The sequence below is a fragment of the Oryctolagus cuniculus genome, chromosome 7, assembly GCF_964237555.1.
Source record: "Oryctolagus cuniculus chromosome 7, mOryCun1.1, whole genome shotgun sequence".
In the NCBI taxonomy this organism is placed as follows: Eukaryota; Metazoa; Chordata; class Mammalia; order Lagomorpha; family Leporidae; genus Oryctolagus; species Oryctolagus cuniculus.
The window spans coordinates 149542336-149564959 of NC_091438.1; the positions used below are offsets into that span (position 1 = coordinate 149542336).

Consider the following 22624-nt stretch of genomic DNA (forward strand, 5'->3'; position numbering starts at 1 on the left):
AGGGAGGGAGGCGTTGTCCCGTTCTCTCTCCCTGAGCCCCCCACTGCCGGGTGTCTGTGGAGCTGGTCCTCCATCTTGCACTTAGGGATGCGTGAGGGCGGGCGTGCTGGGAACACCCCCGTCTTTAACCGCCATTGGCCCGTTTCCCGCTCCCTCTGAGGTTCCTTCCGTCTTCTGTCTTCCTCCTCGCCCTTCACCTCCTCAGATGCCGTCGCCCCGTGCTCCCGCTGCCTCCTTGCTCTCCATCCCCTGGCCTTTCTCCACCCAGATAAGAGGAGCGGTTCCTCTTCCCCAAGCCTGCCTTCCCAGAGCCAGTGCCAGGCGGGGGCTCTCGCTCTGTTTTTACAATTACTTATTTGAGAAAAAATATATATAATTATATAAACATATATCTATATACAACAAATATATACTAGGTTTGCCACATGAGTGCCATAAGCCCAGTCACTTGAGCCATCACCCCTACCTGCCAGGGTCTGAGTTGGCAAGAAGCTGGAGTCGGGAGCCCTAGCTGGGATTCTGGGGTTGGTGCTGTGGAGTAGCAGGTTAAGCCACGGCCTGTGGCAGCAGCATCCCATATGGGTACCAGTCATGTCCTGGCTGCTCCATGTCTTTTTTTTTTTTTTTTTTTTTTTTCAGATTTATTTATTTGACAGCCAGAGTTACAGAGAGAAAGAAAGAGAGAGAGGTAGAGAGAGGTGTCTTCCATCTGCTGGTTCATTCCCCAAATGGCTGTAACTGACCCGATCCGAAGCCAGGAGCTTCTCCAGGTCTCCCACGCGGGTGCAGGGGCCCAAGGCCATCCTCTACTGCTTTCCCAGGCTCAAAAGTGGAACAACCAGGATTCGAACCAGTGCACATGTGGGATGCTGGTGTTACAGGCAGCAGCTCCACCCGCTATTGCCACAGCCCCGGCCCACTTCTCACACTTCAAAAAAGCTTCCGAAGGGGTTGCCGCAGGCGGTGTCCCTCCAAAGCCTGACCGTGGCTTTGGTGCCTGGCGTCCTGGACTGTCTCAGGTGTCGCCAAGCCCAACCTTTTTGCATTTTTAAAATTTATTTATTTTTTATTTGACAGATAGCGTTATAGACAGTGAGAGAGAGAGACAGAGAGAAAGGTCCTCCCTCCGCTGGTTCACTCTCCCAGTGGCCACTATGACCGGTGCTGCGCCAATCCGCAGCCAGGAGCCAGGTGCTTCCTCCTGGTCTCCCACGTGGGTGCAGGCTCCCAAGCACTTGGGCCATCCTCCACTGCCCTCCCGGGCCACAGCAGAGAGCTGGACTGGAAGAGGAGCAACCAGGACTAGAACTGGCGCCCCAACCGGGACTAGAACCTGGGGTGCCAGCGCCACAGGCGGAGGATTAGCCAAGTGAGCCACGACGCCAGCCGCCTTTTTGCATTTTTAGAACCCATCTTTTCCTCCTCAACGTCTTTGTGCGCCACCTCCTCTGGTGCAGAAATCCCCGTTCACTTCCTTTCCACAAAGAACCCAGCGACTGCCGTGCAGCCCCTCCCCCAGCTGACCGCCGCAGAGCCCCACCTGCCAGTGTGGGGCCTCCTCGGAGCTCTGACCTGGCTCCAGGGGCAGCCACCCCTTGGCCATTAGCGGCTCTGGCAGGTCTGAGTCTGGGTCTCCTCGTGTCCCCTGGCAGCGCCCCACTCCCCAGCAAGCTGCTAGGACCTCCTGCCTCCATGCCCAGCCCTGCCAAGCCTTGCGTCCTCTGCCTTTTGCTTCCCAAAGGGCAATTCTAACCATGCCTCTGCCGTCCTCGGAGGAAGTCCATCATAGCACCTCTTAGGATCAAAGCCTCGCCCCGCTCAACCCTTCCCCAATTACCTGGTTGTCTCTTACTTATTCTTCAGGTCCCAGCCCAGACATCACCCCCTCCAGGAAGCCTTCCCTGACTGAATCCCTGCACACCCCAGACTGTTTCTGAAAGCAAGGAAGTCTCTCTTCCCCTGCGTGTTTCCAGCCTGGCCCTGAGTTGGTGCTAAGCTGGGTACACGGCATCGGGGTCGTTCCCAACTTCAGGAGACCTTTCCTGTCTGGCGGCCTTGGCTTTTGCAGGAAGCACCTCTTGGAGCAGAGGGGACCCCAAGCTGGCCTGGGCGAGGGCTCCGAGCGCTGCCACGCCTGCCCCTTCCTCTCATTGTGCCTCCTTTCCTGTTGCGTAGACCGTGAGGCCGGGGACACTTTTCCTCCCTTTGAGGGTCTGCTGAATGGAGCTATTTCCCCCAAACCTCTCGCTGCCCAGTGGGCTCTGGAGTCCCACACAGGCTTCGCCGCCCGGCTCTCCCCTTCCACTGTGTGCAGGAGGGCGAGGCTGCCGCCTCCGGGCCTCAGTTTCCTTATTTGCAAAGAGAGAACTCAGAGGGCAGCTCCCGCGGGGCGGGGAGGGTTCCGTGAGCAGCTGTCCCCTGCTCCTGTGCCTGGTCACCTCGTCCCTGGCCTTGTGGGGGCGGAGCTCTCGGGAGAGCCCAGCTGGCAGCTCACTGCATGCCTGCAAGCCCAAACATCCTGTTCTTTTGGGAACTCCTTACAGGAGAATCGGGGAAAAGCTGTGGGTTTTTTCCTTCCACCCATATCGGGTGACACAGAAAAGGCAAGCCTGCCTCGCTGATGTGTGGGAGCAAATCTGAGCTGCCGAGCAGGGCGGTGGATCCCTCCCTGGATTAGGGCTGAGTCTGTGGGAACCCGACCGCCCCGGAGGCGGGAGGGCAGCCCCGATGGCTCCCCGGGGCCTAGGCCTACAGCAGAGCCCCTTCCTCCCAGGGAGGGGGCGCCCCGGGCTCACCGCCTCCCCACCCCTCCTGCCCCCTCCCCTGCAGGTGAACTTCCACGGCTCCCGGAGCAGCCAGCGGTGCTGGGCCGCACGGACCCAGGTGGAGAAGCGGCTGGTGGTGCTGGTGGCGTTTCTGGCGGCAGGACTGGTGGCCTGCCTGGCAGCGCTGGGCATCCAGTATCAGACAAGTAGGTGCCTCTCTGCTTTGTGGTGGGCTTGACTCACTGCTGCCCCTGGCTGTGTGCACAGGGGCTCCCCTGCCCGGGCTGGGACTGACCTCCTGGGCCACGGAGTAAGCAAGGCTAAGAGGGCGAGGGCTGCTGAGATGCGCTGAGACCTGGGAGGTGGATGGCATAGGCGGTATAAAGGTTTTTCGGAGTCGAGCACAAGTCTACACCCTGACCCGGCGGCTTGGCCGTGTGTGACCTTGGACAGGTCGCTCAATTTCCCAGAGCCTGGGTCTTCTCTCCTTCACGTGTGAACACAGTGCCCAGTCTGGGGATGGGGCCGAGGACTGGGAGTAACACAGGGCGTGCACCTGGCGCCTCGTAGGTCCTCTTCCACCTCGGCCTGCCGCTGGTGGTGCTGGGAGCCAGGCCAGTTGGAAGCACAGGCTGACGCTAGCTGCCATCCTGGCTCCTGCTGGCTGAACAGTTCCATGCACCAAGCAGGTCTCTCCCTCCCTCCTTCCAGCACTCCGCCAAGTGTGCCCCTTCTGGCCCCCTTTTCTGGATCAGGAGCCGGAGGCACAGAGGCGGAGTGACTTGCCCTGGGTTACATGGCTAGTGGGGGCAGAGTGGGGCACCTGGACTCCACCTGGGGCTGCCAGGCTCCCCAGGACTCTGCCTCGCTGTGTAGTCTCCCCATAGCAAATCAGTGCCCCAGAAAAGCTGTCCTTTCGCGGGCTGCCTGCCCTTCGCGCACCTCTGGGAGTGCACTTGGCTGTCTGTCCTGAGCTGTGTGGTGTTGGGGTCGCGCCCTCTCTGTCCCCGCTGCCAGAGGGCGTCCAGCTGAGGGGATCTAGCCAAGAGCCCCACCGAGCAGCTGAGCACTGTTAGCCCCTAGGGGACTGGGAAGGGCGGGTCCCTTAAAGACAGGGGTGGGGCATCTGGCCATGCCTGGCCTCACTCTCCGCTGCCTCCCGCTCTAGCTTTCTGAGAGCCAGATGGCCCACTCGAGCAGCCTCTGGGGTCCCACCCACTGATAGTCTCGCAGCCCATCAGAGGAAACCCTGGCTGGATCTGGGGGTGTCGTTTCCAGACAAGGTTGAGCCTGTCTACTGGGGAGTCGCTGTGGCGGACTGGATTGGGAGGGGACCCCTGGTCTGAGTCATCCCTGTGTCCCCCTGTGTCGGGGACACAACCACTCACCCATTCCAGAGACAGTTAATGAGTGCTTCCTGTGAGTCAGGCCCAGGGCCAAATACTTAGGTGGTGCTTACGAAATAATTGCTTCATTATTTAACTGACTGTTTAATGGTTTATAGATGTTTTGTGCCTGGCCCAGCAGGTGCTTGGTGCATATTAGATTAATTAACCTTAACCATATGTGCTTAGTCTGGTGCCTGCCTGCCAGAGGTGTGCAAGTAGTCAAATGAGTAATGAACAATTGAAGGAACAAAGGAGTGGGATGGAGGATTGAGCTGGGAGCAGCCTTTCCCTGCGTGTGACTGCAGGTATGCATGTATGTGAATGTGTGTGCACGTGTGTGAGTGTGTACGTGTGTGTGCAGGTATGCATGTATATGAACGTGTGTGCGTGTGTGTGCACGTGCATGAGTGTGTACATGAGTGTGAGTGTGTATGTGTGTGACTGCAGGTATGCATGGGTGTGCATGTGCACAAGTGTGTGCATGTGTACAGGAGTGCATATGTGCATGATTGTGTGCACATGTGTAAGTGTACATGAGTGTGAGTGTGTGTGTGTGCATAAGTGTGTGTGACTGCAGGTATGCATGTGTGTGCATGTATGTGTGTGTGACTGTGCAGGTATGTGTGTGTGTGCATGTATATGTGTGTGACTGTGCAGGTATGTGTGCATGTGAGTGTGTGTGTGCATGAGTGTGTGTGCATGAGTGTGATTGTGTACCTACTTCACCAGTGGGACACAAGCTGATCAGTCTTGTTCCACAGCTGCCCTCTCGTCAGCTTCGGTTCAGAGTCCCTGCTGGTCCGTGTAGACGTGGCCCATGTCTCTGCAGCTCTTGGCCCAGGACATGGGGAGCAGGCAGACCCTGGCAGCCCGAGTGCTGCCCTGAACCTGACCCTGGGAGTTCCCAGGATGTTTCTTCACCAGAGACTAAAAGGGAGCCCCGGGAACTGGCTCCTTAATTATCTGCTGCTATTACCAAGGGGGGCGCAGCCTCTCACAGCCTCCGAGGGGTTTTCCCAGCCTGGACGTGGCTGGACGTCCCTGGCGTAAAGGTGGGCCAGGGCCCAGGTGAGCCCTGAGCCACCTGATAAAGTGGCCGCCCCCGACGCTGGCGCAGTAGCAGGTGCTGGTGGCAGTCGCATCTGAGTGAGCGTCAGGCCAATCAGAGAGAATCCTCTGAAGTCTAGGAGACCCGGCCGCAAGCTGTGTCCAGCGCGTGGGCACTGCCATCCGCCTGCCTGCTGCTCCCTCCTTCCAGAACCTTGCAGGTCCTTTCCAGACAGCAGCAGCAACAAAGCAAATAATAATGAATTCTCTCAGAAAAAACTTCAAAGTGTCTCCAGCAGGGTGAGTGTCTGAGAACTGGAACGGGTTCCTGCCGCGTCCACGGAGCACTCATGTCCAAAAGGGAGGAATACTTGCTGTCTCTGCAGGGGGGCTGACCACGTGCTGGACAGAGCTCACTCATTCATCCAGCACACACGCACTGAGCAGCTGCTGGGTGCCAAGAACAGTGCTGGACAAAGGAAACGCAAAAGCAAAGTGCTGACCCAGCCCTCAAGTTCACGTTCTAGCTGGGAGGTAACCCAGGAGCCGACCGTGACCCAGCATAGCAGACACTCAGGCAGCCGAGGGACCCAGAGAGGAAGAGCATCTTGGAAGATTTCCCCAAGGGAGATGGGACCTTAGATGTGCGGGCAGGGGGAGACCAGGACCCTTCATTAATCAGATACACACTGTGCACCTGCCGGGCCAGGAATACTTGCTGAAAGATCTGCAAACCATTACACGGGCGAAGAATCAGTTGCTGCAAGCGCCGCCTAGGTCGGCAGCCCAGTGTCTGGCCGAGTGTGTGCTGAGCTGGGAACTTAGACCCCCGTGCCCGACTTCTGGGGGCTGAGTTCTTGTTTTTTAAACTCGAGTCCTTTATAGTCTGCCTCCTGCGTGTTTCTGCCCACCAAGACTTCCAGCTTCACTGGCTGTGGTTTGGAGTGTAGCGACAATCCTATTCTTCTCCCCGCCCCGCTGTGAATTTGCATCATAACAGTGAGCAGCCTCAACGTGCACAGGAGTCCCTCCCCCACCCTGATGACTCCGTTACATCCCCCCGGGGGAGGAGCGGGGTGTGCACTTCTGATGGGGTGATCTGATTGCAGGCGTCTGGCGTCGTGGTTAGGACTTTGGCTAAGACACCTGCTCCCCCCTCAGTGCGCCTGGGTTTGAGACTTGGCTCCAGATTCCCTCTGAAGCAGACCCTGGGCAGCAGCAGTGATGGCTGGAGTGACGGGATTCCTGCCCCCCGACGTCAGAGACCTGGATCGAGTTCCCAGCTCTCAGCCGGGGTCCAGGCTGTTGCAGGCATTTGGGGAGTGAACCAGCAGATGGGCGCCCTCTCCCTCTTGCTGTCTGTGTGCCTTTCTGCCTCTTTAATAAATAAATAAATAAATAAAATCTGGTTTAGAGATGTTTAAAATGCACCCCCTCACACATTTCCTTGCTCTTTTTTTGGTGCACAATAATTCAATGATGTTTTAAAATATATTTATTTGAGGCCGGCGCCGCAGCTCACTAGGCTAATCCTCCGCCTTGCGGTGCCGGCACACCGGGTTCTAGTCCCGGTCGGGGCGCCGGATTCTGTCCCGGTTGCCCCTCTTCCAGGCCAGCTCTCTGCTGTGGCCCGGGAGTGCAGTGGAGGATGGCCCAGGTGCTTGGGCCCTGCACCCCATGGGAGACCAGGAAAAGCACCTGGCTCCTGGCTCCTGCCATCGGATCAGCGCGGTGCGCCGGCCCCAGCGCGCCGGCCGCGGCGGCCATTGGAGGGTGAACCAACGGCAAAGGAAGACCTTTCTCTCTGTCTCTCTGTCTCTCTCTCTCACTGTCCACTCTGCCTGTCAAAAAAAAAAAAAAAAGAAGTACCTGGCTCCTGCCATCGGATCAGCGCGGTGCGCCGGCCGCAGCGCACCAGCTGCGGTGGCCATTGGAGGGTGAACCAACGGCAAAGGAAGACCTTTCTCTCTGTCTCTCTCTCTCACTGTTCACTCTGCCTGTCAAAAATAATAATAATAATTTAAAAATATATATTTATTTGAATGAGAGAGATGGAGACTCCCAGAGATCTTCTATCTACTCGTTCATTCCCCAAATGCCAGCAACAGGCAGGGCTAGGCCAGGCCGGAGCCAGGAGGCGCCGGGAACTCCATCCAGGTCTCTGAGGCGGGTGGCGGGGTCCCAGGTACTTGGGCCGTCATCTGCTTCCTCCCCAGGCTTTTTAGCAGGAAGCTGGACCAGAAGCAGCATAGCTGGGACTCGAAGCAGCACGGTGATACGAGATGCAGGCGTCCGCGTGGCTGTGTAACACACTATGCCACAAGGCCTGCTGCGGGTCAGGGCTTTTCATGGCTGTAGAGTTATCCCAAAGTCAAGTCACCGTGACTGTCCGACCGTGCAGCTCCTCTGAGCCTTTCCAGAGCCTGAAGGACTTCTGCTGTCATCAGATGTTGGTGACCCCACGGGAGAGCTGCTCCAGCCCCTGCCGCCCCGGCTGGCGCTGTGTTTCCGGGGAGGCGGAGGCAGCCCCTGCCGGCTGTGCATCGCTTTCTGCTCCCCAAAGGTGCAACATCAGACTCGGATGGAGGGAGCTGCGCCCTGCGCCCGGTTTCAAGCTCATTCCATCCCTGCTATGAAATGGGCCCGACGTTGTTCCAGATGTCTAGAGACAGAAACTGGGGCTTGGAGTGATGTGGTCCCATGCACAGGGCCCCACGGGCAGAAGCGGAAGGCTGGGGTTTAACCTGAGTCTCAGGGCCTGGACAGTCAGGCTGCCTTCCTCGCTCATGTCGCGACAGGCGAAGAGATGGACGAGGAAGGTGCAGCCGTGGCGTTAAGCGCCCAGGACGGACCTGGCCTCGGCTCTCAGCTCGCGCCTGTAGCCTGGTGACCTTGTTCCGCTCCCTCAGGCTTCAGTTTCCTCCTCTTTGCACAGCGGCCTCACACCTGCACCCGATGCTGGACACGAGGGTTGAATGCGGCCGTGAGCCTGCGTGCCATGGCTGTGGGCTGTCACCCCAGCATAGCCCCTGCCACCAGACAGTTAGGCTGCGCTGGGTTCTCCAGGCCTGCACTGTCTGGTTGCTTTTGCTGCCATGGGCCAGGTCCCTGGTTCAGGTCCTCTTGCTGCCAGCAAACTGGTGTCCTCGGGATGTTTAGGGTTTTTCGCCGACCCCAGGATTCAGTGAGGGTAACCAACTCTCCCGCCTCGGGCGCAGGAGTGATCTTTCGTAGTTCCCACCCTGTCCTCATCCGTCCTCCTCCCTGTGTGCTGGGTACCACGTTACCTGCACCCGCACTTGACAGCAAATCCTTGGTTTGATTTGTAGAGCAAATGGCGGGCATTTCTCCTATGTAGTTTTTTTTTTTTTTTTTAATTTTTCTCCCATAATGTGCGTATCCCCAACAAGATGATTAGCTCTTTTTTTTTTTTTTTTTTTTTTTTTGGACAGGCAGAGTGGACAGTGAGAGAGACAGAGAGAGACAGAGAGAAAGGTCTTCCTTTGCCATTGGTTCACCCTCCAATGGCCGCCAAGGCTGGTGTGCTGCGGCCAGCGCATTGCGCTGATCCAAAGGCAGGAGCCAGGTGCGCTTCTCCTGGTCTCCCATGGGGTGCAGGACCCAAGCACTTGGGCCATCCTCCACTGCCCTCCTGGGCCACAGCAGAGAGCTGGCCTGGAAGAGGGGCAACCGGGACAGAATCTGGCGCCCTGACCGGGACTAGAACCCGGTGTGCCGGCGCCGCAAGGCGGAGGATTAGCCTAGTGAGCCACAGCGCCAGCCATAGATGATTAGCTCCTGAAGGAAAAGAACAAAGCTCTGCCTTTGTGAGTCTCACACACACACACACACACACACACTCTGCACTCGGCAGAGAACCCAGAAGAGGCTCGGTGATTATTTTGTTGAATGCAGGAATGGCTGCGTGCATTTGTTGAGCTTCACGGAACAGTAATAAGTCAGTGAAGATCTGTGGAAGGAAAGATTGAATAAGAGAAAAAGATTCTTTTTCAGCCACAGAAAGGACTTCAGGCAGCTGAACTGAAGTCTTATTTTGCAAGCCAGATTAGCATCTGCTGAAATCATTCTCAGCGGGGTCTCGTGACCATCCAGGTCCAGACCTCTTTGGTTGGGGCCAGAGCAGGGCTTGTGCCCTCCTGGGCCCCGGGCTACCTCCTCCGCCCTCATGCTGCCTCCTCCCTGCCTGCCCTTCATTGGCCTCTTGTCCTTGACCCCTCCAGGGAGCCCCCCGGTATGCCTGAGTGAGGCCTGCGTCTCGGTGACCAGCTCCATCCTGAGCTCCATGGACCCCACGGTGGACCCCTGCCAGGACTTCTTCAGCTACGCCTGCGGCGGCTGGATCAAGGCCAACCCCGTGCCCGATGGCCACTCTCGCTGGGGGACCTTCAGCAACCTCTGGGAGCACAACCAAGCCATCATCAAGCACCTCCTTGGTAAGCACCTGGCCAGGTCACGGAGGAATGGGCCACAGCGGGCCGCTGTCCAGGCCTGGACCCCAGCGGGGCATTGTCCAGGCCGGGTCAGAGGAAGCACTTGGCAGAATGGGAGACTGTGGACTCTGGAGACCGTAAAGCTGAGTTTAAACAAACGCCCCCTTACTTACTGTGTGATCCTGAGTAAGATATTCATCTCAGGGCCTCAGTTCCTACATCTGTCAAATGGGTCTGTCCATACTCAGACTGCAGAGTTCTGAGAACTAGAGGGTGTGCATAGAGCGTCAGCGTGGTGTGTGTGGCACGGAGCAGGTGCCCAGGGACTAGTAGTTTAGCTGGTACTCTGGTGGCTTCAAGCTGCAGCTTAGCTTTTGGTTTCTGTTAAAAGTTTTGAAGTTGTGAGCCAAGGGACTGAAGGCTGGACACAGTAGATCAGATTTCAAGGTTGTGCTCCCTTGAGAGTTAGGACAGCAGCTGCTCAGTTACACACTCAGTGTAGACAGGGCTCTCCCTTGGCCTCGTGGTACCCAGTCCTGTGTGCGAGACCACCAGAAGCACCTTGTTAGGCTCTGGTTGACCTTGGCATTGGTGGTTTTGTGCTTCAATTAGGATCCCATGTCTATCTTGTTTGCAGCATATTCCTGAAGAATTTCTGTTGAATTCCCTTCTTCCAGAGAGATCTTTATCCTGCACGAAATCCCAGCCCCTGTGCTAGGCCGTGGAGACCCTGACTTGAAGCCCATGGCAGCTGGGACCCTGCCATTTCCCTGTCCTGCTAACCCCTGCCCCCTCCTGGGCCTCTAAATGCTGCAGTAGGCCCGATCCCCGAAACCCAGTCAGTTAACTCCTCAGTGACGGAACTCAAATACACTTATTTGTTTATTTGAGAGGAAGAGTTACAGATAGAGGGAGAGACAGTGAGGGATATCTCTCATCCACCAGTTCACTCCCCAGATGGCTGCAATGGCAAGAACTGGGCCGATCTGAAGCCAGGAGCCAGGAGCTTACTCCAGGTCTCCCACATGGGCATAGGGGCCCAAGCACTTGGACCATCTTCCACTACTTTCCCAGGCCAGCAGGGAGCTGGATCAGAAGTACAACAGCCGGGATTCGAACCGGCACCCATATGGGATGCTAGCCTCACAGGCAAAGGCTTAACCCACTACACCATAGCGCTATCCCCTGGAACTTAGATTTGACAAATATGTATTAACATTTAAAAAAAAAAACTCAAAATACTCCAAAGAAGTTAAACTATAAGGAGATAGCTAAATGAAGACAAATCTCAAAGGAAGATTTCATAATAAATGGTGTTGCTATTTTTTTTTTTTTTTTTTTTTGACAGGCTGAGTGGACAGTGAGAGAGAGAGAGGGAGAGAGAGAGAGAGACAGGTCTTCCTTTGCCGTTGGTTCACCCTCCAATGGCCGCCGCGGCTGGCGCACCGTGCTGATCCGAAGCCAGGAGCCAGGTGCTTCTCCTGGTCTCCCAGGGGGTGCAGGGCCCAAGCACTTGGGCCATCCTCCACTGCACTCCCTGGCCACAGCAGAGAGCTGGCCTGGAAGAGGGGCAACCGGGACAGAATCCGGTGCCCCAACCGGGACTAGAACCCGGTGTGCCGGCGCCACAAGGCGGAGGATTAGCCTAGTGAGCCACGGCGCCGGCCGACAATTATGGATTTAAGACAATTGCATCTTTTAGATGCAAGTGGGAACAGGAGACCTTTGTGCTGTGCAGGGTTGAGGGTGGGCAGTAGCAGTGGCAGCAGTATTAAAACCAGCAGCCAACACAGCACCCCAGGCCTCCGCAAAGCTGGGAAGGTCACTTTCCTGTTTAATGCTCACAGCTCGTTCATCGAATGAGCGGGAAAAAGCCCAGGGAGTTCCATCATGGACCCACGTTCCAGCAATGGCAGAGTCTGGATTTGAACCCCAGGGCTTGGAGGAACTCTGTGTGCCAGAGACGGCACAGCCTAGCCTGGACGTCTCCCTGCCTGCCCGGTGCTGTCCAGGGCGTCTCTGGGAGGGGCTGCAGCCTTTCCTTTCAGAACTAGAGGCTTCAAAGGCAGCCAGACCAGAACTTAGGGCTGCCCCTTCCTCAGACCTGAACACCTAGCCACGCAGGGAACCGGGCCAGGGAGTGGAACAAGATGGGCCAGCTCCGCTGCTCCCAAGGGCCTGGGCCTGGTTTGGGCCCTGACTGTACCATTGCTGTGCTGTTGTGGATCAGGTGCACAACCTCTCTAGGCTTGTTCTCTCACTAATACGATGGGAACCGTGCCTCCGCCAAGCCAGAATTACTTAAAGGCTGTGCTTGGGCCTGCCTGCTGTGTAGCTTACTCTCCCTCTTGCTACTCAACCTGACCTTTGCACGGCACTTTACGGTGTACCCAGCTCATCTGTAGATGCTGTTTGGTCCTGCAGGGTGGAAGCTGGCGCGGTACCGTTCACCTGCGTGACAGGAGACGAAACCGAGGTTCGGAGGGGTCCTCAAGACAAGCTTAGGGGTTGCAGAGCTGGGCTTCCCCTAACTCCTGGTCCTGTGTCCCTTCTCCTGTCCCACATCAGCTTCCTCGGGCACAGGGGACACATGCAGCTCCCTCCCAGCCTTGTGGGAGAGCGTCTCCAGCGAGCTTGGAGCGCCAGGGGCCTGGAGAAAGGGCAGAGGAGACACTTCTGAGTGTCTGTTGTGTCCTGACCACAGCACCCGCTCTGTGCCTGCTGCCTCACGAATCCTCACAGCGACCTGGGACGGAGGGATTAGTGGTCCTGTTATAGATGCAGGCATTGAGGCTCCGAGAAGTGGAGTAATGGCCGAGGACACACCTGCAGCCCGAGGGAGGACAGCTCGCATGCTGGGGCAGGGGAAGGAAGGTGGACACGTCCTCCAACCTGGTGTACTGAGCCCACGGGTGTGATCTTATTGTTTCTGGACTGGTTCTTGTCGGGAGGACTCTGGGTTTCTGCCAAGATTGGATCCGTCCCCTGCTGCCCCACCCCCGAGTTGGCAGGGCCCGTAAGGAGTGGCCTCCAGTCCTGGGTTACCCGAGGATCAAGTAGGTGTGGACCGGGCACGGAACAGCCAGAATCATGCGTTCAAGCCTCTGACCCCTGGGCCAAGGTCTGGTGGCGTCAGGAGCCCAGACTGCCCGTGTGTGCTAGCCGGGCTGCATGTCAGGTCACTTGGCTCTTTCCTGCTTAGTTCCAACCTCTGTGAAATGGGTTTAACAGAGCCACCTAACACAGACGGGACCTGTGTGTGCTGAGTTGATTGCTGGTTCAAAGGGTTCAGCGCCAGGCCTGGCACCTGGTGAGAGCTCGGCAAGGCGTAGCTGTCCTTCCTGGAGGTGGTGAGCGAGTTCCAGCTGCAGCCTCTGCCCGGCAATCCCTGACCCTCACTGACCGCGATCGTCCGGAGGGATACGCCTGGCCGAGGAAAAAGTAATTCACTGCTTATGTGATGTCTTGTAGCCGCACTGCTGTTGTCTCAGTCATCAGAGCAGGAGGCTCGGGGCACCGCGGTGACACGTGGGTTTTGTACTTGTACCATTTCATTTCATTCTTAGAGTACTCCCAGAGTAGGCTATGTGTACCCATTCTACAGATGAGGCCAGTAAACACAAAGGAGATGTATTTCATGGGAAATGGTGAGCTGGCGTGCAGGCCCCATACTATGGGCCTTAAAACCTGCGTTCTTTCTCACTGAGTCACCAAGCGCTGCTTCCTCAAGAAGTATGGCTCGCCGGCCTCCTCTCCCTCCTCCCCCCCTGGCCGCTTGGCTGAGCTCTCCAGGCCAGGTTTGATGAGCTCAGTAGCTGGGGATCCCCTATGTCATACTGAGCAGGAGCTGCCCTAGGGGGGCACGTCCTGGGGTCCCTTCTGCCCATGCTCACCCATGGGGACCAGTTCATAAATGGCCCTTCCCCTGAGGGCCTTGACACTTGGAAACCCCTGAGGAGCAGGTGTGGGGGCCAGTACGTTCCTGGGCTTAGACCAGGCTGGGTTCAGCTTTGCCCGCACAGAGAGGTCAGCCAGCGGGCTTTGGAAGGAAGCTGGAGTCATTGGGGAGGGGCACCCAGATTACCTCCAGGTGGCCTGGGGTGGGCTTCTCTCTAGAGGAGAAGGGACCTTCCAGGTGCCAGTGAGGCTTGGCCCAGCCGGCCAGGCAGGATGGCTGTGACATCCACTCATGACCTCCGGCAGGCCTGCCCCCCAGGCAGATCCGGGGTGGGGGACAGGGAGAGCGACCTCAGCCTCCAGAGACATAGGCGCCTTCCGCCCATGCTCCGCCACCCCCCATGCAGCCAGAGTGGCTGCCTCTTGGACTCTGGGGGCACAAGAGCGTGGCCGCTCATCATCAGGGAAAGGAGAAGGACCAGGCCCATCACCCCCTCCAAACCCGTCAAGACTTCCCAAACCTGCTTCCTCCTCCTGGCTGCGTAATGGCCCGTGGGGCTTCAGCTGTAACCCTGGGGCGTGTGCCTGTCCTGGTTACTTCAGCTGTAACCCTGGGGCGTGTGCCTGTCCTGGTTACTTCACTGTACTTTATTCTCTAAGAATGCATGCAAAGGACAAAGTCATGCCTGCTTGTTGTAACAATTCCAGCAACTGCACGTCAAGTTAGCAGTCTCCCTTCTTTGTTTTTTTAAAAGATTTCTTTATTTGGAAGGCAGAGCCGTAGAGAGAGAGACAGACAGAGGAAGAGACAGGTCGTCCATCTGCTGGTTCACTCCCCAAAGGGCTACAATGGCCAGGGCTGGGCCAGACCAAAACCAGGAGCCCGGAGCTTCATCCAGGTCTCCCAGGGGGTGACAGAGACCCAGGCCCTTGGGCCATCCTCCACTGCCTTCCAAGTGCGTTAGCAGGGAGCTAGATCAGTGCCACAGGTGGTGGCTGCACCAGTGTGCCACAATGCCGGCCCAGCCTCCTTTCTGCCCCGACACCAGCCTCCCTGAGAAATACACACGGAATATCCCATGACGTTTAAATGTGTCCATGTTCCTGTGTGGCACCCTGTAACACCCTGTGACATCCCATACTCTTTAAAAAAAGCTGTATGGGCCGGCGCCACGGCTCACTAGGCTAATCCTCCGCCTTGCGGCGCCGGCACACCGGGTTCTAGTCCCGGTCGGGGCGCCGGATTCTGTCCCGGTTGCCCCTCTTCCAGGCCAGCTCTCTGCTGTGGCCCGGGAGTGCAGTGGAGGATGGCCCAAGTGCTTGGGCCCTGCACCCCATGGGAGACCAGGATAAGTACCTAGCTCCTGCCGTCGGATCAGTGCGGTGTGCCGGCCGCAGCGCGCTGGCCGCGGCGGCCATTGGAGGGTGAATCAATGGCAAAAGGAAGACCTTTCTCTCTGTCTCTCTCTCTCGCTGTCCATTCTACCTGTCAAAAAAAATAAATTAATTAAAAAAATTAAAAAAAAAAGCTGTATGTATTTATTGGACAAGCATAGAGACAGAGACAGAAAGATCTTCCATTTTCTGGTTCACTCCTCAGATGGCCGGGGCAGGGCCAGGCCAAAGCCAGGAGCCCAGCCTCCACCCAGGGCTTCTGCGTGGGTACCTGGAAGACAAGTACTGGGGCTGTCCTCTGCTGCCTTCCCAGGCACGTTAGCAGGGAGCCAGATGGGAAGCAGGGCAGCGGGGACTTGAACTAGCCCTCCAGGATGGGGTGCAGGTGTCCCCAGCGGCAGCTTCCCCCAGTGCAGCCAGCACCAGCCCCTCGTACCTTTCTTTTGGTGGTTTTCAATACTTAATGTCTAAATCGGTTTCCTCTCAACTAAAGTGTCCCCTGCACGTTGGAAGGAAGGGCTCTGCAGACAGGATGCCCATCTTAAAGGCTTTCTAGCCCGCAGTGCTAGCTGCAGCCAGGGCCCGCCTTCACTTTGGGGATGGTTGAGTGGATTGGTTGGCTGATTGGTTGGTTGACTGATTGATTCAAGGGAGGGAGACAGTGTCTGGGGCTTCTTGGGGCGCCTCTGGCTTCTGATCGTCCCTGCAGGAAAAGGCAGGAGGCAGAGTCGAGGCTTCAGCCCCCGCCCCGCCACTTGTATGACTGCAGACAAGTTACCCAGCCTCCTTCCTGAGAACTTGTCATGACCAGAGGCACACCCACGGCCGCACCCACACGCGGGGCCACAGGTCAGTGTCTCAGAGAGGCCCCAGAAGGCCCAAGTTCAAATTCCAGGGAGCTGCCTGCTGGCTCCGCCTCCACCGCAAGTCCCTTCCCCTCCCTGGGCCTCCTGGTCCTGCTCTCTGAAATGGGACAGTGGCCCCAGGAGGCGCTGGTGGTGTCTCGGTTACTCTGGTCCTGGCGGATTGAGGCGCCTGGGAAGATCTGCAGGGAGTCTGTGGTTTTATCTAAAACAAACACTGGGCTGGCCCTGGTGTGAGCTGGCCCTGGGGTGGGGTCGGCCCTGGGGTGGGGTCGGCCCTGGTGTGAGCTGGCCCTGGTGTGGGGTCGGCCCTGGTGTGGGGTCGGTCCTGGGGTGGGGTCGGCCCTGGTGTGAGCTGGCCCTGGTATGGGGTCGGTCCTGGGGTGGGGTCGGCCCTGGTGTGAGCTGGCCCTGGTGTGAGCTGGCCCTGGGCTGGGGTCGGTCCTGGGGTAGGGTCGGCCCTGGTGTGAGCTGGCCCTGGTATGGGGTCGGTCCTGGGGTGGGGTCGGCCCTGGTGTGAACTGGCCCTGGGGTGGGGTCGGCCCTGGTGTGAGCTGGCCCTGGGGTGGGGTTGGCCCTGGGGTGGGGTCAGCCCTGGTGTGAGCTGGCCCTGGGGTGGGGTCGGCCCTGGGCCTGCAGGGAGTCTGTGGTTTTATCTAAAACAAACACCGGGCTGGCCCTGGTGTGAGCTGGCCCTGGTGTGGGGTCAGTCCTGGTGTGGGGTCGGCCCTGGTGTGAGCTGGCCCTGGGGTGGGGTCGGCCCTGGGGTGGGATCGGCCCTGGTGTGAGCTGGCCCTGGTGTGGGGTCGGCCCTGGTGTGGGGTCGGCCCTGGGCTCCTGGGCAGTAGCCGGGGAGGTTGCCCAGCAGTCTCGACTCTGCCCTCCTGGGCGTGCACTTCCTTCCCGCCAGGCGACGCGGGAGAGGGCGATCCAGTAAAAACTCTCAGCGGAGGAAGCGGGCCGATGAGGTGGTGTGCTGTCTTTCCTCTCCCTGACTTTGGGCAAGTGACTGAGGAAGTTTCTAGAACTCGGGATTCCTGGAAGGAAATACCTGTTGCTTGGCCCTAGGCGGCCAGATGACTCCCACGCCATCAGGGCCCTGGAAGTGCCACTGTCTCCACAGTGTGCCCAGCTGAGTCCTAGGAACTGCCCTGGGGGCTGCTGGCTTCCTCTTTGCCCTGTGGAATCTTCTGGAAAATCAGCACCAACAGGGGTGTCCGGAAGGAGATCACACTTTTCCGAGTGAGAAAATGGCAGCTGGTTTCCCTTTGAAAGCAGCTCCTGGTGGGGCCCCCAGGTCCTGCCTGTCCCTGTCCCTTTTCTCTCCACGTACGACTTGAGCGGGCGCCCGGTCTCTTCCGCATCTCGTCCCCCAGACACGGTGTCCCTGTTCCCCACCGTGGGCTCTCAGCACATCCCCCGCTCCCTCTGAGGCCCACCCAGAGGAACCCGGACAGCTAAACTGAGTCAGGGTGCAGAGGTGTCAGCCCAGGCGTGGCCCGCACCCGCAGCACACTGAGCTCATCTTTGGGCACCCACCCCCCACCCCTGTACTGTCCGATGCCTTCTGGTCTCCTCCTGGCTGTGGGGCTCCACCAGGCTGCAGGCCTCCCACAGCCAGGCCAGCGTCCGTGCCCCATCCCCACCCTCCACACCCAGCCCACAGCCACCGCACTGCAGAACTGAATAAACACTGGGGAACCCAGGGGGCACGGCCCCCGGCAGCTTGCACTTAATCGGGGGCATCCTCTCAGCAAAGGTAAGGGGGGGGGGCTGTGCTTGCCGGAGGCGCCCAGTCCCTCCAGGCGCTCAGTCCTGGCTGCAGACAGAGATGGCAGGGAGAGGGGGCCCAGGCGGCCTTGAACTGAAACTCCCTGTGATTACCAAAGCCACGCAGCTCCTGGAAAACCTCGCTTGGGGACTCTTATCTCAGTAGCCTTGGGCTCTGGGGGAGGGAGGTGCCAGGCTCGCCCAGGGGCCTCCTCCCCCACCCCCTGGCATTTCAGGGTCATGGCTCGGGAGACCAGGGAGCAGTGAGGGGCGCCTGCTCTCCCTCCCAGGAGCCCAGCTGCTGGGAGCGTTGCCGTGGAGACGGCCCCTCTACTTTCCCTGTTCTGCCTGCTGTCTCAGGAGCTGGCAGCAGCCTCAGCTCTTGGCTTCCGCCCTCCCTGGCCGTGCCTGGGGCCTGTTCCTACCGCTCCCCAGGTGCTCCCGGTGGTGGCCCTCGGGGCTCTGTGGACCCACCCTGCACAGGTCCCCGTCATTCAGGGGCATCTGTCTCTGCATCTCCCTGCACACCGATCCCCTCGTCTCCTCTGGGCTGTCACTTGACCTCAGTGGGGCTGGGGGTCTCGCTTCCCAGTGGGGGCGGTGGTGCTGTTTATGGTAAGCGTCAGATGGCAGGCTGGTGAGGGCTGGCTCAGCAAACAACTCTGGCGCTTTGCACCAAGTGGCTACGCCCAGCGGGTCTCTCTTCCCCAAAGAGCAGGCCCTTTAATGTCCCTCACTTGTCCCCGTACTGTCCTCCCTCCCCTCTCCTCCAGCCTTCTCCCTGATTCTACCTGGGGCAGCTCTTCATCTTGGAGAAGCGGCTCAGACAGCACACAGGAGGCCTCTGATCTTGTCGAACACGTCTCCGCCTTCCCAGAGGGAGTGACTTTCTCTGTGTCCTCTGCCTGTCCGTGTCCACCAGCAGACCCAGCTCCTAGGGGGTGGGGAGCAGGTCACAAATGTAAAGCTCCACTTTCCTCCCAGTGCCGGCGGCCACGAGGTGCTCACAGTCTGTTTATTTGATTGGTTTTTTGGACAGGCAGAGTTAGACAGTGAGAGAGAGAGAGAGAGACAGAGAGAAAGGTCTTCCTTTTTCCGTTGGTTCACCCCCCAAATGGCCGCTACGGCCGGTGCACCGCACTGATCTGAAGCCAGGAGCCAGGTGCTTCTCCTGGTCTCCCATGCGGGTGCAGGGCCCAAGCACTTGGGCCATCCTCCACTGCACTCCCGGGCCACAGCAGAGAGCTGGACTGGAAGAGGAGCAACCAGGACAGAATCCGGCACCTTGACCAGGACTAGAACCCGGGGTGCCAGCGCTGCAGGCGGAGGATTAGCCCATTGAGCCGTGGCACCAGCCTGTCTGTTTTATTGTTTGTTTATTTTCATCTGTTTGAAAGGCACAGTGGCAGAGAAGGAGACAGAGATCTGCCGTCTGCTGGTTCACTCCCCAAATGCCCACAATAGCAAATGCTGAGCCGGGCCACAGCCAGGGACCCCGAACTCCATCCAGGTCTCCTGCATGGATGGCAGGGACCAGGCATTTGAGCCATCACCTGCTGCCTCCCAGGATGCATTGGGAGCTGGATTGGAAGTGGGGGAGCCTGGACCCAGAAAACTGGCCCTTCCATATGGGATGCAGGCGTCCCAGGTGGGGGCCCAAACCCCCACACCACAACAACTGCCCCTTTAAATTTGCTTGAGAGACAGCAACTGAAAGGTAGAGAGGGCTCCATCTGCTCTGCCGGAGAGAGAGACAGAGCAATCTCCATCCCTGGGCCACTTCCCAAATGTCTGCAACAGCCAGGGCTGGGCCAGGCCAAAGCTCGGAGCCCGGAGCTCCATCCAGGTCTCGCCCAGGAGTGGCAGGAGCCAGAGACAGATATGGAAGCCCGGCACCGCAATGTGGGACACGGGCGCCGTAACTGCTAGGCCAGACGCCTGCCCCTAGGGAGAGCCGCCTTGGAGAGGCCCCTGAGAGAGGCCCGACGCTGAGCAGTGTTCTGTGTAGAGGCCTTGTGGGGAACGGGGGATAACATTTTCTGTGCTCAGTGCATGGTGCGAAGCAAGCATCTAATAACTGTTTGGTCGATGAAGGGATAAAATTCCACCAGAAAAGTCTTCTGGAGGATGGGGTAGGTGGCTCCGTGGTTGAGTCGCCGCTGGGATGACCATATTCCATATCAGAGTGCCTGGTTCGTATCCCGGCCCCACCACTTCCACTTCTGCATCCCGCTACTGCACATGCTGGGAGGCAGCGGTGATTGGGCCCCTGCCACCTACGTGGGAGACCCGGATGGAGTTCCTGGCTCCTGGCATGGCCTGGCCCGGTCCTGGCTGTTGCATCTATTTAGGGAGTGCCCCTGCAGATGGAAGCACTCTCTCTGTCTCTCTGCCATTCTGGTAAAACTAAAAGAAATAAATTTAATGATAAAAATAAAAGTCATCCTTAGGGGAGGTGCTCTTTGAAGGAAGCAGGCAAGGTTAGCAAGTGAAGGGGTGGGGGATGGGCAGGTCTGGTGCTGCCGTGAGCACCTGGGGGCAGGGGCCCTGGCACACAGCAGGTGCTTGCTGGCCTGACTGCAGAGAGCCGTGGCCTTCACTGCGTGTGGACAGGACCCTCCCGTGCTTGTGCAGGGGCCCTGAGGAGCAGGGCAGGGACCAGAGTCCCCTGGTGCCCTGGGTAAGGACAAGAAGCCACACAGGGTGGAGACGCTGGCTGCTGGGGCGGGGGGGGGGGGGGAGTGGCAAGGGCTCCTGGGCCTCCTGCAAGTCTGCTGAACCTGCAGGGGCTGGATCAGGAAGCGCAGCGCCAGTTCCAGATGACGAGGCCTTTGGGGCACCGTCCAGCTCCAGCCGTGACGTCGTCTGAGATCCGAGAGCCGAGGCAAGCCTCTGCGGCCTGCCCCAGGCGGGAGCGCCTGTGTGAGCGACCCTGTTGGCAGGGGAGGCGAGGAACACTTTCCACCTTGGCAGGCAGAGGTCCCTCGCGCCACCCCCAGGCAGAGGTCATGGCCCTGTTCACAGCCAAGGACACCAAGCCCCTGAGAAGACCGAGTCCCCCAGGGGCAAACTCCACTCTCTCTTGTCATTCCAGAAAATTCCACAGCCAGCGTGAGCGAGGCAGAGAGGAAGGCCCAGGTGTACTACCGTGCGTGCATGAACGAGACCAGGATCGAGGAACTCAGGGCCAAGCCCCTGATGGAGCTGATTGAGAAGGTGGGCCCCCCACCCCGGGCGACCCATCCCCCTGCCTGCCCCTGTGGCTTCTGCCCCCAGCTCCCAGGTACCTGTGCACAGGCCGCCCCCAGCTGGTGTGTAGCTCCTGTGTGCGTGTGCGCATCTCTGCGTGGGCAGGGATGTCTGTGCACATTTGTGGCGACATCTGCTGTGGGCGTCTGTCGTCTGGGAGTGGGACAGGCGCCATCCTTTTCGGGCAGCCGGGCCTCTGTGTTGCTGCTGCCTTTCCTCAGAGGGCGTGTTTGCGTGTGCACGGGGGTGTGTGCCACACACCAGCACCAACACAGACGCTTGGCTCCAAACCTGCCCTTGCTCTGCGGGAGGGTCACGTTGACCCAGGGCCCCTACTCCCGAGCAAGCCCTCCCCAAGGAGGGCTGCCTGGGCAGACAGAGGGCGGCGGGGCTGTTTTCTGGCTGCACCAGGGACTGTCCCACCCCTCCTCCCATGCACAGACCTCACATGGGGCATGTGCCCAGCCGGGGAGAACCAAAAATATTTCTTCAAAATATGTATTTATTTATTGGAAAAGCAAAGTGAAGGGGAGGGGAGAGAAAAAGAGAGAGGGAGAGAGAGATCTTCCAGCCGCTGATTTACTCCCCAATGGACCGCGATGGCTGGGGCTGGGCCAGGCTAAAGCCAGGAGCCTAGAACTCCATTCCAGTCTCCCATGTGGATGGCAGGGGCCCAAGTGCCTGGGCCATCTCCTGCTGCTTGCTCAGGCACTTAGCAGGGAGCTGGATTGGCTGCAGAGCATCTGGGACTCAAACTGGCTCTCTCATATGAGATGCCGGCATTCCAAGTGGTGACTTAACCCTCTGCACCACCGTGCTGGCCCCCCAAGAATGTATGTTGTTTAGTTTTGTTTTTAATTTTTTTTTATTTGACAGGTAGAGTTATAGACAATGAGAGAGAGAGACAGAGAGAAAGGTCTTCCTTCTGTTGGTTTACTCCCCAAATGGCCGCCACAGCCGGCGCTGCACTGATCCGAAGCCAGGAGCCAGGTGCTTCCTCCTGGTCTCCCATGCGGGTGCAAGGCCCAAGCACTTGGGCCATCCTCCACTGCACTCCCGGGCCACAGCAGAGAGCTGGACTGGAAGAGGAGCAACCGGGACCAGAACCGGCGCCCATATGGGATGCTATAGTGAGCCACGATGCTGGCCCCCTGTTTTGTTTTGTTTTTAAAAATTACCTTTGGGAGAAGCAAAGCAAATCTTAGTTTATCAAGCTTCAGTTTTTTTAAAGATTTATTTATTTGAAAGTCAGAGTTACACAGAGAGGACAAGCAAAGAGAGAGAGGTCTTCTATCCGCTGGTTCACTCCCCAGTTGGCTGCAATGGCCAGAGCTGTGTCGATCTGAAGCCAGGATCCAGGAGCTTTCTCTGGGTCTCCCACATGGGTGCAGGGGCCCAAGGACTTGGGCCATCCTCCACTGCTTTCCCAGGCCATAGCAGAGAGCTGGATCAGAAGTGGAGCAGCTGGGACTTGAACCGGCGCCCATATGGGATGCCAGCACTGCAGGCGGCAGCTTAACCTGCTAAGCCACAGCACCAGGCCCAACTTATTGAACTTTTTAAAGCACGCAGCACTTGTTTGCCTTTGGCACAATTAAGTGCGTATTTTGGCAGGAAGTGCCTCCCCGAGGTTCAGTGTCCAGGGAGAAGGCTCCTGCCATTCCGGGGCCACCTCCCTGGGCGGCGCTTCCAGGGCCGGCACTTCTAGGAGGAGTCTCTGCTCCGTCCGTGGTCTCCCGGCGGAGACCCCAGTGAAGACCGTGCCTTTCATTTGCTCTCAAGGCTCAGGGAGGTGGATG

The 22624-nt window shown here is 58.4% G+C and overlaps 1 protein-coding gene across 3 annotated transcripts in view; it reads left to right on the forward strand.

Annotated features, from left to right (window-relative positions):
• The window catches only part of ECE1 (endothelin converting enzyme 1), a 109949-nt gene that overhangs the window by 61245 nt on the left and 26080 nt on the right, over window positions 1-22624 (forward strand). For 2 of the 3 annotated variants that reach the window (XM_051858006.2, XM_008265734.4), the window contains 3 exons: window positions 2830-2971; window positions 9442-9654; window positions 20671-20792. In XM_051858006.2, coding sequence (XP_051713966.2) covers window positions 2830-2971; window positions 9442-9654; window positions 20671-20792 — 477 coding nt within the window. The remainder of the gene's footprint in view (window positions 1-2829; window positions 2972-9441; window positions 9655-20670; window positions 20793-22624) is intronic. The other variant, XM_070079132.1, reaches the window with a different exon arrangement.